The sequence below is a fragment of the Schistocerca americana genome, chromosome 3 (assembly GCF_021461395.2).
Source record: "Schistocerca americana isolate TAMUIC-IGC-003095 chromosome 3, iqSchAmer2.1, whole genome shotgun sequence".
Classification (NCBI taxonomy): Eukaryota; Metazoa; Arthropoda; class Insecta; order Orthoptera; family Acrididae; genus Schistocerca; species Schistocerca americana.
In genome coordinates, this window is record NC_060121.1 from 600368353 (window position 1) to 600387004 (window position 18652).

At 44.2% G+C, this 18652-nt stretch overlaps 1 protein-coding gene across 1 annotated transcript in view; it reads right to left on the bottom strand.

Annotated features, from left to right (window-relative positions):
* LOC124605311 (protein hairy) overlaps window positions 1-17942 on the bottom strand; it is a 33490-nt gene extending 15548 nt beyond the window's left edge. Inside the window, exons 1-2 of the mRNA XM_047136894.1 lie at window positions 17387-17942; window positions 468-563 (exon numbers count right to left, since the gene is read on the bottom strand). Coding sequence (XP_046992850.1) covers window positions 468-563; window positions 17387-17566 — 276 coding nt within the window. The 5' untranslated portion in view covers window positions 17567-17942. The remainder of the gene's footprint in view (window positions 1-467; window positions 564-17386) is intronic.
* Between the last annotated feature and the right edge of the window lie 710 nt (window positions 17943-18652).

The window sequence follows — 18652 nt, forward strand, 5'->3', positions numbered from 1 at the left end:
TTCTTATTCTCTTTCGCACTGAACACCTGGCAAGTAAGGAGCATTCGTGAATGCCGAAATGGAGACTGGTGACATTTCCGACCGTTTTTCTGATCGCACTCTGCCTCCCCTCCCACCTGCCAAATCACTTAAAATTCCTCGGTGAGCAGGTAGCGCCAAGTGATTGAATAAAGGCGAGGAATACTAACGTGAGAACACGGGCGCGCTGGCCGGGTCGCCACGTGATTGGCTGCACGTTATAATTAGAAGCCCTTCCCGGCCGTCGCTCTGCCGGCTCCCTATTAAACGCGCGGCACACCACACCTGTAATTTTCACCTGACACTTTACACGCCTAAATGACAGAGATGAGGGGGCGCCGTAATAGAGCCGCACGCACCCTCCATCACTACAAGGCAGTACGCGTATGTATTATAAATATCTATGCACACGCACACGTATGTACATATATAGAAGACATGATACTCACATCTTTCTTCATGGCGTCCAGGATGAGAGTCTTGAGCTCGTTGAGGCAGTTGTTAATCCGGGCACGTCGCCGCTTCTCCATGATGGGCTTGTTGCTCTGCAACACAAGAGAGCGCCAAGTCAGAAGCTTTATACATAAACACGCACATACATACGCATGCCGCCGTGTAGTGTATCGATCGAATGGCGCGATAACGCGTCGATGGATCGATCGAGCTGGCGGCGGGTCGAAGAGCGTTCTTTCGCGCCGCCCGTAATGTGATTTGGGTGCCGGTACCACGGCACGCTCGCCCGCGGCGGAAGATGGAAACGGGTGAATTATTCATCGAGACGCCTACTAATTCAATATTTGTGACGACGCGCCGCCGTGTTTCTCCTGACGTGACCGACTGCCTCGAATCAGTGGTGTGGGAGCGATGAGGCCTGAACACGGCTAGATGAGCTCTTCATCAAAGCCAGGCGACTGTCATACACCAACAGCCAATACAGTGGGCTACCTCGTGAGGACGTGTATGCATAAACAGAAGGAAGGTAGTGAAGGCAATGTAGAAGAGCAAAGGAACACAGCTGGCAAATGGCGGAAGGAAAAGGTAGAAAGAATCACTGTATAGAGCAAGTGAGGGAAAAGAGAGAAAATGGGAAGATATACAAGAGAGTAAGTGAGCACATAATAAAACTTCAGAGAAGGGCGGAATGACTGGCAGAGGCATAGTGGGAGACTACAATAAGGAAGAAGCAAGGAGGAGAGAGAGAGAGAGAGGACAGAATAAGAAAACTTGGGACAAATATCGTCATTAATTCCTAATGCTATTTCTTACATGACACAAACAGCACAGGCTATTGCAAGAGTTGTAGAAGTGAATGACAGTAGTGTCACCCTTCTTTTCAACGTTTGAGTACCTGATGCTCCGGAAACAGGCGCTCGTACTCGAATGCTTAACCCAGTCGAACGCTTAACCCCTGCAATTAACCAGAACGCAACCCGCTCGTCATATCACTGCTCGCGTACGACACGCCAAGTGGGGACCAATTTCACAATATTTTTCTTTGTGGATCTTTACGCTATTCGATATACTCACTGCAAAAGGCTACACACTGGATTCCATTAGGAAATTGTAGCCGATTGGTACTGGAGAGGCAGCAATTTAAATTAATGTTCACTAGATTCTAGCTAACTATCTTATACTGACGAAAACGGAACGTAAGGCACTGAAACTATCCAACAGGAGAATTGTTTCCAAGCTCCGGTGAAGGTGATTCATAAGCCTCGACGAAATCTCAAATCATTTTCTGTTACTTTATGCATTAATTGCAACTTTGAGACAACTACTGCGTTAAGTAAATTCACGAAAACTATCTATTGTTTTCATCCAGGATTGTGGGAAACCCTACGAATATACTTTACGAGCATCATGAAATGCAGTTCGAAGTATACAGCATTTATTCACTTCTTATGGCTGCAGCAGAAAAGCCTGTAAGGCCTCTGTATAATATGCTTGTTTAATGAATCCTTTAAAGCAAGCCTGATGTGGTCAGTGCATATTATTTGGTCTCAAGACCACGTTAGGCCTGCGTTCCCGCAACAGATGCGGTTAGCTATCATGAAAGTGAACAACCAGATTCTGGTCTAGGTCAAAGTTATAAGCATAAAATGGACTTGGTACGTGCACTGTAACACACTCCTCCGGATTTCACTACAAGGCAGTCATGTTCTGTCAACAAATTCCCTTGATGTATCAATCACGTATCGGATTGATATAATAAATCTAAACCTACATGACGACTTCATAAAATTGTTACTTCATTTAGAAAATGTAAGTGAGAGTTCTTGTACTACTACTTCGCGCTACCGATAGTCAACATCGACTCCTACAGGAAATATCTTTCTCATAGAGCACAGAAGCAGTACTGCTGACTGCGTGGATCGTAGAGGAATAAAGAGACAGCCCTATGAAGAATCAGAATACCCGCCTAATTAACGGCGCAAATAAAGAATTCGTTAGCTGAAATAATGTGCACATTTATTAATTAATTCTTCGTGAAATTATCAAATCGTTTTAAAAAACACTAAACAAGACAATTTTTTTGTTTCCGACTTCGTGGAAACGTGCTCGACTTTGGTTTATTCGGAGAATTTCAGGAGAGGGTGGTTCACCTGTGAAGGAGACCACATGTACGTGACTGTGGTGCTACCTACTCTTGAATACTGCTTGAGTGTTTGGGATCCGTACTAGGTCGGACTGAAGGAAGGCATCGAAACAATTGAGCGAGCTGCTAGATTTGTTACCGGTAGCTTCTAACAACACCTAAGCGTTACGGAAATGCTTCCGGAACTCAAATGGGAATCTCGGAGAAAAAGCGACGATCTTTCGAAAAACAGTGCTGAGAAAATTTGGAGCTGTCTGCCGAACGATTCTACTGCCGCCCCGCCAACATACAATGCGCGAAAGTACCACGAAGATAAGATCAGAGAAATTAGGGCTCACACGGAGGCGTACAGACAGTCTTTCTTCCCTCGCTCCATTTGCGAGTAGAAAAAGAAAGGAAATGACAAGTATTGGTACAAGGATACCCTCCACCACGCACCGTACGGTGCCTTCCGGAGTATCTATGTAGATGTAGACGTAGATTCAGAGGTTTCAGATATTATCTCTGTTTCCATCATGAGAAATTAGCATTAAGTTTGCTGTATGCATCGATATGTACGTGACGATCGATACTCCTCTACGAAACTTCGAGAAAGTAAACTGAACACCGTAACCCGATACAAAGAATCTAAATCTTGTTCAGAAGATCCAGTGTTGTCAATCTTGTATATGATGATTGTGTTTTATGCATCAGTTACGAAAATCAGTTCGCGTTTTTTTGACGGTAGGTAGACATAGAGACGGTGACAAACATCCTGTGCCTAATGAATTAAAACGATCGAAGCTGATACTAATTAACAGGTTTGACAGAGCATCTGATGCAGATACCACATAAATTTCGATAAGTGCGACGGGCTATTAATACAACGATAAATGTAAAATACCAGCGCGATGGATAAATACCCGTGTAATTTAAGCACCTCCGCGCGAACTCGATAACAAAGATATACAGACTGTATTAAGCTACGGCAAGAGATAATTGTTACATGTTGGACACTGGAAGAGAGATGTTCTATGTCGGATTGAGAGGAGATTGTTCGAAGCCGCCATTAAGGCAGTAATCCTTGTTTTATGGTACTGAAGAAAATAAATACGTACAAAAGCACAAAAGGAGTATCAGGTGTGTAGAGTTCATAACCCTTAATCATTTCGAAAGAAATATTCAGTGATTATAAAGATGCAAATCGTTCGGAAGTGTTGTGTGGTTTGATGGTGCGGACCTGCAGTTTTGCACGTTTTTGGGATTCGCCGCGAATATTTCTCCGAAGACCTAAATAATTTCACGAACTCAAGTTGGACGCCACATTCCATATCCACGACAGAGCATAGCACTTGGCTGTACCGATCGATTTCCGTAGAGCGATAAATTATCTTTAGCGATCTCAGGTGGAGAAGTTCCAGCAAGGATACTCTACGAGATCTGCCGCTGCGAATGCATATGCTGTTATCGCGTTCTTTAACTTACGGAGAACAGTAAGCAATATAGACTTCATAACCACCGCAAATGTAACTAAAAGAACTCAAAAGGAGCAAACAGTCAAAATGTATCAGTAACCAAACCAAAAATAAAAAATAAGTTAATAATAATACGCAATCACAGTAATAAAACGCTCATTAAATAATAGAGAGTATAAAAATAAGAACTTTAAACAACTCTGAATCATAGTGTACTCGTTAGGTAAACGAATTTTGACGACAAACTCGGTAAAAACCGCTGTGAAGTCAAAACACTCCCCCTGCTTAGATCCATTTATTAAAGCCATATGGTTGTGGTACTGACATGAAATTTAATTCAGACTCGAATTAGAAAGATCTGTAGGTGTGCTGCCTCTACTCTACCGTGTTAAGTGCAAAATTACTCTGAGCGGTTTCAGTAGCCAAATTAGTAGTCGGCTCCAACTCTGGCTACTGATATTTCTGCCACGGCTCCCAAAGGACCTCCTTTGGTAGGGACTATTTATAACAGCTTTTTGACTCCCGTTCTGCGGTTGGTCACGCGGTGCCGCTAGAGTCCTTAAGAGGACCCCAGCAAAGGGTTCGAAACGTCGAGTATTCTAGAAATATTGAAGAGCAATAAATGTGATTTTTTGCCTCAAAGACGACGAAGATATCGCCAGTTGTACTTTACCCGCATGGCGAGATGTGACTCGCGGTCGGCAGAATAGGGCCAGCGGTGCCGTGGCACTATAAGTCGATCTCTGTTTATCGCGGCAGTCATCACAGCCGGGCAATGGCACAACGGAAACTAAGGCGAGGTAGAGACAGGCGCTGCAGAAGGGACCAGCGGCTGCACGAGTGCGCGACACGGGCGTGAACTGGCGGCGGTTTATCGCTGCCGATAGAGCGCGGGTCACGGAAGGAGGCGAAAAAACCGCCTCGGTCGCGTCGCTAGGCAAGCCGACCACGCCTTCCGGCGCGTGAGCCCGCCGGGGGTTATCCAGAGGGTCGCGGGCCGAATCCCGTCCCTGACCTCTTTCACCCGATACGCCCGAGAAACAAACGCCGGATGTTACTGCAGGTCTGGCGATTGCGCTTATCGACACACTGCACGCTCATTTCCTCCTGGAACATCTGCTCGTCTAGGAACGATCGCATCAGCGCACACTCACACAGCACTCAGGCGCGTGCCAAACGGCGTAGTAATCACGAGGCTACGCATTCACGCAGTTATGCGAAATTCCGGCGTTGTTCCACGCACAAAACCGACGATCCCTCTCTATTGGTGTATTCTGCCAGTCTGAAAAAAAAAATCGCTGCAATAAGACATCCCTAGTAACCCTGTGGCTGACGATTTGGATGACACAAAAGCACAACCCCGGGAACAACCAAAATTTGGTGTATGCGTGACTCATTATTTGAGTAAAACTATCTCTTTCTACCCTGGACAGAACGATTGCGCGGGTTTGGTTTTCAATTTCACGCAGCTAAACTACATTATTCTTTTTGCATCACATTGGACTACAACGATTGTTCAAGTTCCCGGATTCCGTTTAGAAAACGTTTTGTTTAATATTGTGACCACCTGAACGCTACACATCATTTCAAACTTCAGCCAGAAGACAAAGCCATAAACCCATGAAGTAAATACATTTTCCAACGTTTCGTTAGTTTAAGGCTATTCCTGCATTATTTTAGAGTGGGAAAGTTCCATTTAACGCATATAAGGTGTCTAAACAAATGCATGATATGCCAGTTGGACTTTACACACGTTCGTATTTTGAGTGGTACAATGATGCTAGAGACTTTCAGAACAAACTGTCACCATGAGAATTTTTCCCGCCCGCCGTCAGCTTTCGTGACCGGAGCCGCTACTTCTCAATCAAGTAGCTCCTCTATGCCTTCACGAGGGCTGAAAGCACCCCGCTTACCAAAAGCGTTCTGCAGATCCAGTCAGTCTCCCATCCAAATACTAGCAGAGGTCGGCAACGCTTAACTTCGGTGATCTGACGGGAACCAGTGTTACCATTGCGGCAAGGCCGTTGAGGCATAGTAACTTAGTCTATTTTATGCCTTAGTCCCTCCGTTTCAAAACAGGCCACGTAAATTGTTTCACTGGTTATGGAATATCAAAAGCACGCCAAAGGCATTAGACTCTCGAGTGTTTCATTTCAAGTCGGTATAAGGGAGATAAACACTACCGACAATGTTGGCTATAAATGCAAATGTAACTCAGTATAAAAAAGAACACTGTATAAAACCAGTAAATAAGTTTAATTTTATCTACTAAGAAGATAAAAAAAATCCCGTTAGCGCAAGAAAAATAAATTGCAACCATTCAAACTGGGCAATCTTAGCTGCAAGTAGGTGTAAAATATTCCCCATCAATACAATTATGATGCTCATTGTGCTGAACCGTTTGACTACACGAATAAACACAAACTCGATAAACTGGCGCTATGAAGCAGGCCAGATTCGGATACTGTACGCTGCTCTCATGTTCTTTGTACAATGTTAAGGAGATAAACCCATTTTCTGAGGTAGTGTGGTCAATAGCTGGAAGAAAAGAGAAAGAATACGTTTATTCCCACTATGCAGTTTGTAAGCCAAAACATCATCTTTCTATTATAAATCCTAACACTAGCACCGCGATGTACAATTAAATATATTTTAAAAGTGTAGCATGGTTTGCATCGAAACTAAAACTCCGTTTCGTTACGCCATGCATGTTCCGACAACAGTGACTCCAATGTCTTGCTGACAAAGTCACTACATCACTTACTTGGATATGAGCTAACGTGCGTATCTTTGTACAGCTACCCAGCCACCGCCCCCCCCCCCTATATATATATATATATATATATATATATATATATAAATTCAAAGCGCTATCAATTGCTAATGGAAAGATAACAAAACAAGAAATAATTTTCTAGCAACTTAAATTTGCTATGGTTGGAGGATAGACACAGATGAGAATGTCGTAATCACAGTAGCTTTACCGTGGATGCATCATCTACTTCACTAGAAGTTAACTAGACAGCATATTTTTGTAGACGCAATATATGCACAAAAATAGTGCTGAATTATGTAAGAAGAATTTTACGGAAGGTATCCGGATTAACACACAGTGGTAGTGGCACTGGCAATAACTGCAAATTTTGAATGCAGATTAAAAATGCACTGTGAAATCACTTACGTGATCAATGTAAGTTCACTCTGAAAGGAGTAGCAACACAAATGATTCAAATGAACATCAGGTAAAGGGTGTTATGACAGATAAATAGCTGGGATCTAAAAAGTTTGATGCTAACGCCAAAGTGCATCAATCATTGGCCGCCGTCACCCATCAGAAACGTATCAGCCAAGTTCGTCGATTGTCAGCGACAGCGCCACAGCGAGCCAATCATCGCTGCATCTAAACTGCTCGTTGCGACAAAGGAACGGTGAAACTTCATTTCACTAAATGGCTACAACATTGCAGTCAAATGAAATAAAAGACGCGTCCTAAAATCTCTCCCTGACGTTCTGTTAAAACCATCGCTATGAAGCGATGGGCGTGAGATTCATATTAAATTGTAGCAAGACGTATGACTGAAAACTAGCAATACGGTGTTTTATAATAGTTCATCTACGAGCCTGCCAGCCAGTAAACGAGAGACAGAGTTGTAGTAAAAGGTATTAAGATCGCAGCTACTAGATCTACAGTCTAGCTTTTCCCATGTTAAGCTAAACAGTAACTACATATGTACAGAGATATATTGTACTTCCGAAATATGTAAAAGCATATTCCCAGAGCTAAGTTTATCCGTTACCAAATCAACAAAACTTGCCTCAGATTCTGAGGCGCTAACAATACCACGCGGTTATACCAAGCGCACGATCTGTTCAAACGACCGCCTCTCCCACGAGCAGAGTTGCTGTAAGAAGGCGACAGATGTCGCTAGTGGCTGGGTCGAGCGGAGGTCCGTTGCCGATAGGGCTACTCGCTTCCATATAAAATACATATATTTTTCTTTATTTTTTCGATTGTAGTTCAAGAAATGCACAAAATACGACTAGAACAAGTTGCCCTGTGTTAAGAATATCCCAAGACCTCGCCATGCATACAGTACCATCTATTGGGCGTACACTTTCCCAGAGCGACGGGTGCTATACTACACCGTAAGGTAAACAGACTCCCGTATAGTGTAGATAGGGAGAATGATGCAAAACAAAAGAAGAAAGAAAGGATCGAGATTTCAAGCAACAAAAGGGAAATAGAGAATTTCTTTTCACTGCGAGGGAAGCAAGTCACTTAATCGATAGAGGCGGCACTCTGTGTTCACCTTCCTCTTGTACAATCCAGTAACATCACATTCATCGGCGAAAAATACACTTGCGTGACCTCATTCCATACATGATAAATTTTTCAAAAACATAATGAAGCATCGTTACACGGCGTCGTTACGTTCGCTGTATCTCAATTACGGTTATATCTTCAACTTCAGAATTTAAAAAGTAAGATGGTAAGCGTCTGCCACACTCTAGTCAGTGGTTGCTCTCGCTCAACCATTCACAACAGCGTCACTACACATTTTAACACAAGATTTGAACCTCCTGTATCTTCGCTACGTACAAAAATCTCGCAGTTACAAAAACTGCGTATGGTAGCTCACCATGCGATTTGGTATCGTTCCTAGTGAATACACTGCTACGAATTTTAGCTTCTGGAAATTGACCATGAATAGATATTTTTTTCTGTCCCTGCAGTCATATGACTGGTTTGGTGCCACTCTGCTCCTACCTCGGGCCAATATTCTCACCACCATGTCTCTATTACGCGATAATTTGTTTTACAATTTCCAACCTAGGCTACCTTTAAAATTTTTCCCTCTGATGTATTGACCCAAATAATCCGAAATTCCTTCAGCGTTTCTGCGTCTACATATATACTCTTCGACTCATTGTAAAACTAGTTGTTATTTCGTACCTAACATCTGCTTCCCTACAGCTCTTTTCGCGCATGGAGCGTGGAAATAATGGATTCATGTACACCTTTATTTGAGATGTGAAACCAATTTTATCTCAAAAATCTCTAGTCGAAAGAACATTATAAATTACTCCCTGAAACTAGAATTTTTAATTTTCTAGGATTGCCTGCTTGTCGTTTGTGAATTTCCATACTTTGCGGTACATGTCCGCAGAAGATATTGAAAGAAATTAGATTTTTTACCAACTTGTAAAAACGTGTCACTCGTTGGAAGTAAACGTTGTATGACGAAAGTTTTATGATGATTATTGTGAGGCTCCATATTTTCACGGCGTATTACATGACCCATAAAAATTACTGAAAGTCAATCGTTAGTACACATCAGCAGCCAATATTTCGGCTGCGAAACGTTCAGCCATCTTCGGAGAGAACCTGAAACATGAAGGTAAAGCGCTCCCGTCTACCTCATTTACCCGTATGCATATGATACCATAATAAACCACACGGGCAGCAGAATCTGTAAAACAGCTTCACACAGTGATGGCTGTAGCACATATCTCTGCTGTCCATGCGGAGTTTCTTCCATAATTGTTTGTCATGTTCTCGTACGCCCTATCGGCGTGTATAAGGTGAACGGGAGCGCTTTGCCGCCATGCTTCAGGCTCGTAACATTAGCCGCTTACAAAGTTGCAAATTTCCACAACCTGTTATTAGCGTCCGTTAAAATGAGGCAACGTGACAATCTTCTCTCCTTGACAATACGGCGGATGGGGGCTCACCCGGACAGCGTAATTTCTGGCGCCGTTCTCCGACACCTCGCAACGCAATTATGCGGCCACGTAGCGGTCTGGGGCGAGGTTTTCGCGCCGGCTCACTAACGCTCTCATTAAAGCGCGGCGGCTCCGCCAGTTCACTGGCGACGTGTTTACGTGGCGCGCCCAGCACGTCTCGCCAGCAGCGGCGATTAGTGCGACTCCTCTAACACCCGCTAAGCGGCGTTTCTCGGCGGCGGACAGGGGCCGTTTCCCCGGCACTGCTCATTATGCGGTTCACAACTCTCAGGTAATCGGTGAAGATCCGCACGATCGTACAATGGCCGGGCAGACACGAAACTCTACAACACAGAAATGAAATGGAATCGTCGTGCAGCATTGATGGCCGGGAGGCCCCAAGCGTGGAAGTTCGGCCGCCGAGTTGCAAGTCTTATTTCAGGTGACGCCACATTTTGTCAACTTGTATGTCGGTGAAGATGAGGACAACACAACACCCAGTACACGAGCGAAGAAAATCTCCAGCCCGGATGGGAATCGAACGCGGGCCCACTGCACGGTAGGCAAACACGTTACCACTCAGCTAAGCACGCGGACTTGCAACTCAGAAAAGAACGGGGTAAGATCCACTAATCCCCTCATTGTAAATCGGCAACTCGAAGTCATCTTTGTGCGTACATATATTTGGGCAGACGAGACCTCTACGCTTTGGGGACCGACAAATGCGTGCGAGAGTTTTGATACACAACACTTTGTTTGATACTTCTCACCCAGATATTTACACGTTTGTAACACACCGGGTGATCAAAAACTCAGTATAAATTTGTAAACTGAATAGATCATGGAGTAATGTGAATAGAGAGGTACAAATTGACACACATGCTTGGAATGACATGGGGTTTTATTAGAACCAAAAAAATACAAACCTTCAAAAAATGTCCGACAGATAGCGCTTCATCTGATCAGAATAGCAATAATTAGCATAACAAAGTAAGACAAAGCAAAGATGAGGTTCTTTACAGGGAACGCTCAATATGTCCGCCATCATTCCTCAACAATAGCTGTAGTCAAGTAATAATGTTGTGAACAGCACTGTAAAGCATGTCCGGAGCTATGGTGAGGCATTGGTGTCGGATGTTGTCTTTCAGCATCCCTAGAGATGTCGGTCGATCACGATACACTTACGACTTCAGGCAACCCCAAAGCCAATAATCGCGCGGACTGAGGTCCGGGGACCTGGGAGGCCAAGCATGACGAAAGTGGCGGCTGAGCACACGATCATCACAAACGACGCGCGCAAGAGATCTTTCACGCGTCTAGCAATACTTTTTTCTTGTTTTGGTTCTAATAAAACCCCATGTCATTCCAAGCATGTGTGTCAATTTTTACATCTCTATCTACATTATTCCGTGGTTTATTAAGTTTTCAAATTTATACTGACTTTTTGATCACCCAGTACTTCGTGAAGAGTATCAAACAGACGTTCGGCTCAACAGTGTCGGCTCAGGTCACTTGCCAAAAACTGACAATAAAACCAAAGAAAGACAAGACATCAAACGCATTCGCAGTTGCGAATATGAACCGCCTCCATCTGCATAACTGAATGACGTTGATGAAAATTGCGACGAACCGCGACTAGACCTCGCATTTCCCGCTTCAGGCGAACGGTCGCTTTACTATCAAGCTCTCCAAACACGACTCACGACCACGCCCGAACTTCCATACATCATCGTCCACGTGCCATATCTGTACTCATGCATTCCTTTAGTGTTATTCCCGTACAGGAGAGACATTTTATTTTTAAGTCGCAGGCCCGGTACCGGTTGATAAATACGAAATTGCAGTGCCCGTGTTGTGAAGTAGCGCTATGCAATGTTCCTTCGGAATAACATAAATGGGACGTGCGAGTACAAGTATGAGGACATCTAAGTTTGGCTGTCAGTGACTTGTGCACGGATAGCCGAAGCGAATAGTCGGCCCGGTAGCTCAGCGTGTACGCTCAGAGGCTTAGCTGTCCCCTCTAATAAAAACTAACGGATCAACGGTGAACTTGCACGAGCGTCATGGGACGTCCACCCTGAACAAATATAGCGACCATTAACAAACAAAATGAGAGCACCAAAAAGTGTTAGCTGCTCTCTGTAATAAAAAAAAAAAATAAAACAAAAAAACTGAGTGAATGAATCAACGATTTAGTTCAACGGGTGTCATGAGACGTCCACCCTGAGCAAATGCAACGAACAATACGGAACATGCCGGCAGAACAGCTCAGCGTGTTCGGTCAGAGGGTTGGATACCCTCTGTAATAAATAAATAAAATAATAAAAAACCTCAGTGAACGGATCAACGAAGAACCTGAACAGCTCCCATCGGACGTCCGCTCCGAACAAATTCAACAAACAATCTAGAACAAAATGAGATGAACAAAAAAAATTTAAAAAGTGGGTAAGGCGACCGCCCGCGTAAAGCGGGAAATCCGGGTCGATTCGCACTCCGGCAAAAATTTTCGTCATCGCCATTCCATTGTACAGCTGGAGGCGGTTCATATTCGCAACTGCGAATACATTTTATGTGTTTCATAGCAGCTGTAGTCAAAAAAATGGTTCAAATGGCTCTGAGCACTATGGGACTTAACATCTATGGTCATCAGTCCCGTAGAACTTAGAACTACTTAACTAACCTAAGGACATCACACACATCCATGCCCGAGGCAGGATTCGAACCTGCGACCGTAGCAGTCGTGCGGTTCCGGACTGAAGCGCCTAGAACCGCTCGGCCACCGCGGCCGGCAGCTGTAGTGAAGGGATATTGAATTGTACTTCTTAACAAGACTCGCGCTTCAGATTCGTAAAGAAAGATAAGTCTTTATCCAGAGCAAAACTCTGCAATGGCAGATAGGACAGACTGCATTTACTGAAGTATGTTTGTAACAAGCTTAAATGTTGGCTTAGCAAAACCTTCTGAATAAAAGTACTTGCATTTGAAACTCTCTATTATAAACTGTCCTTTATTTGTACACATTTTCATCCTCATTCTCTCAGACAGAGTATGTAAGAAATAACTTAGTTTCTTGTATATTTCACTACTCTTCAGCTTAACAATGCTACACTATTACAATATGGCTAATGATGTGTTGCAGTGAATGACCAACAGAATTTTACAGCTGCGCTGCTGATTGCGAAGCACTGGCGGTAAGGTCAGTTTTGGGGAAGTTGGCGGACTTTGTGTGTAGTGCAGATAGAAGTTGCAGAGTTTGTGTGATCAGCCTTAGAACTCAATCGCCCGCAGCAGGCCCTAACATAAGGCCACATTTTAATAAAAATGGTATTTTATGTTGAAACACCTGCAGTCTCGTAATATCAGAATTTATCAAAACTGGACATACTTGTCGGTAGTGTGTTACCCGCGATCGTTTTTGTATAAAACAGTGCTATTTTCTGTCTTTCGATCGCTGTTTTTATTATTTCAAACTGACTTGTTTCGGGTACCGTCGCCAATCTTCAGATCATTTCTAGTCGTCTTAATTGAACTATCAGTTTCATTGCCATATGCCCGAATCCATATGACAGTATCCATATGTTACTAACCCACAGGTCTGCTGACCTTAACTAAAGAAACAATTAGTCATCTCACGGTCAAATACAAGAGCATGCCCAACTTCATCCTGTCAAGATTATTTAGTCGTTATTTCTTAATCGTTGCACCACAATCCGTTTAAGATTGATGGTGATTGCGACTGAGGCAACTGTTCAGATTACGAAACTCAACTGACACCACTTAGCGTCTGACGAATTTATTATAGCGATAATGCACAAGGAACTACTTAATTGATATACAAGCCAAAATTCTTCGCAATCATTATGAATAAATATGTGTTATTCCTTATTTTTAAGGTCTTAACACTGAAAGCGGTACTCAAATCTACGTTACGATACTGAGCGATAGAGCTTTCAGGTCACAGATCGCCACCCAGACCTTCCCATCGAATTTGATAGGGTCGTCTGTCAGTGATTGAATAAGGGTACATTCACCACAGATTCCAAACGGGATCAATATGAAGATCATAACATACTAAAAACTTAAGCAAAAGTAATAACACGATAGCAAAATCAAATAATGTTCCCAGAGAACTGTTAGCTTCAAACGAAGTGTTAAGCACCCAGTTAAAATGTTATCTGCGTCCAGCCAATCGGGAGGGTTACGAGACACTTGTTGCTGTGCCTTGCAACCCGCGTCGTGCGAGGCCACCAGATAGGGGGAGTTACACGCACGACCAATATCCGCTCAAGTATGCAAAAATTCTCATTTTAATGGCTGCTGAATATGTTTCAGATTGCCGATAAGGGCAGCACTGGTACCTTCAGAATCCATAATTATGAGGCAGTAATACCAGGACAGAGTAGCATGGAGAGCTGCAGTAAACCAGTCTTCGGACTGAAGACCACAACAGCAATACCAGTATTGGCTGACGAAGGTGAATATGGAACTCATACGCTTAATCATTTACTACGCCTTTCAGCATAACGTAAACGCGACACAAAATAATGAAAACTATAGTGCACGTAAGTCTTTTTTCGGTTTTACATATTCCAATGGGAATATTCCCATGTCTAAATACAAAGGAACGATATCCTAAACAAGTCTGCTAGTGCGACTACAAACTTGGTAAATAGCCCACATGCATTCAGAAAATCAGCCACATTGGTTGTAACGCAAAGGCGCCAGTTGAAAACGACCATAGAACTGACTCTTTTATCCATTAGAAAGGGTTGGTGACAGCCTTTGGCTGTAAAACTAATGGGTCTGCTTATAAAATATCTTTTTCTACTGCATGTCACGATTTTCCTTTTATTTTCAAGCACGGCGCGTTTCGGGAAATGAATTCCATTTCCGTGTTTTTCGATTATTACGATATCAATGCGTGCTATAGTTCACATATCGAAAATATCACGCATAAATAGCATAATACACGAATAACGCACTTGAAAATCGAAATCGTTTCAGCAGACGTGTCGTGCGTGAAATAAATAAAAAGGCAGATCGTTACTGGCGGCAGAAGTAGTCATTTTGTAAACTGTCAGCTGCATCTGTGACTTTTGAATGGGGGCTCTGGTAGTCGGCAAGCGTGTTTCATTGTCTCTGAATAGCTGTCTTTAGTCAAGCTGCTGTGAACTCCAACGAGAAAAGTAGCGATCCAAAGTAGTGATTATGAACCCGCGTAACACAACACCGCTTCTAAAAATAGTGAAACATTTCCGAAGAATATACTCCCAGGCAGCATTCTATCAATATGCAAAAGTGATTTTAAAATAAGACCTTCCCTACTTCGCAGATCAATACAATAGAAAAGTTCGAATTTGAGTTGTTCCCGTGGTACAAAAAAATAGAAAGAAACTGAGAAACGCAGCAATATATTACTACCAAAAATTTGCATATATCTTCTCTAGACTATAGCCAGAAATATGATATTGACGCAACTTATGACTTTTTGTACGTGCTGATTCGATAGGACTACATCGATCAAAACTGCGTTGTACGGCGATCGAAACGTACACCAGTGTAGTACGCGGTGCGGCGCGGCGGAAATATCTGCTCGCGTCCTAGCTTGATAGCCAAAAGTGAAGTTTCGTTACTGGGGAAAAAGAGAGAGAGAGAGAGAGAGAGAGAGAGAGATTTGTGATCGAATTAGTATGTGAACACGTGCGATGCTAGTACGATTAACACGTACTTAATAAGATATTGCAGAACATTTTAGGAACTGTATACTCCAACGGAACACCTGTACGGGTTTTTTCACGATACTTGCCCTAGCGTGTAGGATCCTTCGTATGGTTGATCTGTAAGCGATATATCATATTGACGTTCTTGTTGGCTGTAGTTAAAATTCAAACTAGGAATCACTCTAAGAACGTCATTCAGTATCTCAGAGAAAACTATCGCCAATAACAGTAGTTTACGGAGCAAAAACATAGGCACTACTAACATCATACACGGAGGCACATTAAGTATACATTGTTTCCACACTACGTTAGTGAACTGAACCAAAAACTACTACAACAAAATAAAAACCAGTACTACAAACTTCACTCGCTCAGTATTTACTCGGTAAGAAGAGAGGATAAAGGACGTTGCTAGCTTCGTTATAAAAGGCAACACGGACATCTTCGATAAATAAACTGTGTACAATGGGCGTAGTATTTTCCGAGGTGTCGTATTTCAAATTTTGAAGAGCAGTACATCTCGCGCAACTGTCGTAATTCTGATTCTACTAAACTTAGCTATGAAGGATAATTTTTAACTGGGATGAGCAGCATTACAGCATAGCGATACGGTATAGTTACCAAAAGCCGATTACATCCTAAGACAGTAGCCGGCCGTTATGACCGAGCGGTTCTATGCGCTTCAGTCTGGAACCGCGCGACCGCTACGTCCCAGGTTCGAATCCTGCCTCGGGCATGGATGTGTGTGATGTCCTTAGGTTAGTTAGGTTTAAGTAGTTCTAAGTTCTAGGGGACTTACGACCTCAGCTGTTAAGTCCCATAGTGCTCGCAGCCATTTGAACCTAAGACAGTATCAGCTCGCGTTTGTATAAATACACAAATGAGACACACGCGCATCATCCCGTACACCTGAGCGGAATACACAGTGCCAGACGCTCTGTTATGTCGATCTTACTGTGTCGTGACCATAAACTAGAATTAATGTCCTTTATGCGTTGGACATGTCCGACTGTGGCTCTCTGAGCACGTGAGAATGTATTCGGGAGCGTTACAGGAAAGTCACTTTCCAATCCGCTTCCATTCACGTGCGACATAAAAACATTACGATTTTATGACGTGAAAGTGACGGACTTCGTGAAACTGCACTTTTTATTAATGTTCATGATACGTACAACATACGCTGTCGAATTCGGAATAAACATTCCATCATCAAATGTGTCTATAAAATAAATCTCGTCTGCTCGGTTTGGGTGATAATGCTTCACTGTCAGTTGGGAATGAGTTGTAAAATATATAAAAAAAGCACTGTTCTAAGTTTATGCGATTTTTCTACGTGGTGAAGTGGAAAGGTATGGTACCACTGATTACTGATTACTTGCGTGGACGTATTTTACTAAATCCATGCAGATATCATCGGTGTCACATATGTAATTGCTGATAGATGTATACTCCGGAATCAATCATTTTTATTGTATGAATAATCAGTATCGAGAAAGATCAGCCTGAGCAAGTCACACAGTAAAATATCATTGCAGCAGCGTTCCTTCGAAATGTCATCGTCACCAACGACTGGGAGATTAAAAAACAAAGTAAGACTTCCGTAGCCGTTGTCATTGATGATAGAAATGTCTAGGTTGTCAGGCGTCGTCACGTTCATATTCTGTTTCTTCTTACACAAACGACATTTCGATTTGTCTGCTGGAATCTTCTGATGTCCCCGGTGTTCGGTTAACCGGAGGCAGCAGAAGATCCCGATGACGGTCCAACAAGACGGGTCGAAACGACGATCGTGTAAGTAAAAACTGAAGAACAACCCAGAAGATGCTAGCTACTGAGCTTCTAGATAAATGAGTATCGCTCGCAGCGAGACTCACCCGCCGCGTTTCGCTGGCACTCCGCCGCTGCACGGCTATCGGTCCGCCGCCGACATCGGGCGCCGGGGACGTGGAGGCTGCGGCTGCGGCGGCGGCCGCAGAGCCCGGCGGGGGCGTGGGGGCGGGCGTCACGACGCACGGCGCCGGCCCCGGCCCTGCAGTCGGCCCTCCGGTCACCATCACTGCGCTGCCATGCAACAACACCTCCACTGCCGCACGCACTCCGCGCTTCCTCGCTCAGCCGGTCACCCGCACACGGGGGTGGGAAAGCACGCCGCGGAAGTGAACTGTCCTTCGCAAAACGGTAGCAACGGCGGTGGTCAGAACACACACACAAGAAAATAACAAAAAAAATTCCCCGGTTTGTGGTTTTGTCACGGTCGCGAGCAGCAGTAATCGCCTCGCTCCGTTCCACCCGTGCGGTTTATCGGTGCGCGTAACAAGTGGTTGCCACGGCAGCTGCGTGTCGTTCCTCTTTTTGCCGCTCGGCGCGTCTTCGACCGCGTTAAGTTAGCGCAGGCGCTGTACCGAACTCAACTGTCTGCGGCGCACGAGCTTCGGTCGTGGACTGAAGAAAAAGTGGCGGCGCTGAGGCCTGCCACGCTCCCGGCCCCCCACCACCGGCGGCGGCGGCTGCCCCCTCCGCGGGCAGACGCGCGCGTCCGGGCGCTTCCCCCACCACCGCGCGTGCCTGGGGCACCGCGGCGGCAGGCCCGCTCACAGACGCGCGCGAGCGTAGCTCTGTGGGAATGAATACCTGCCGCCCGGCTACCTGCGCCGCCCGGCATTCCACAGCCCTACCAACTTCCAACTGACCGCGGCGGAACCCACACACTACCGTACCAAAAGATTCACTACACCCACAAAGACAGTTCACCGTCTACGCACAGCGGGAGAATTCTCTTGCTCTGATAAACCTTTAGATCGCTCCCCAATCTAGCGACATGTTGATCAATCTCATAGAGAAAAAGCTTCACACAAACAGTACCTGAGCTAATGCAATGTCCTCAGAGAAAGCTTACTTTTTGTTGATTCTTACAGAGAAGATAACGGCGACCAGACACTTTTCATAACGCCGTTTATTTACATAAATAGTGCCTTTACCAGTTTCGATCCGACAGGTTCGTCATTAGGGAGCTTGTTCACGTTAAGATACATTTTGATCGTAGTTTCTATTAGTTTCCACTACTTATTCGTCCGTATGATGAAAATTCCTTGGAGGGGTGGTGGCCTATAACCAAAACAACATGTGGGAAGCTGTCTGCT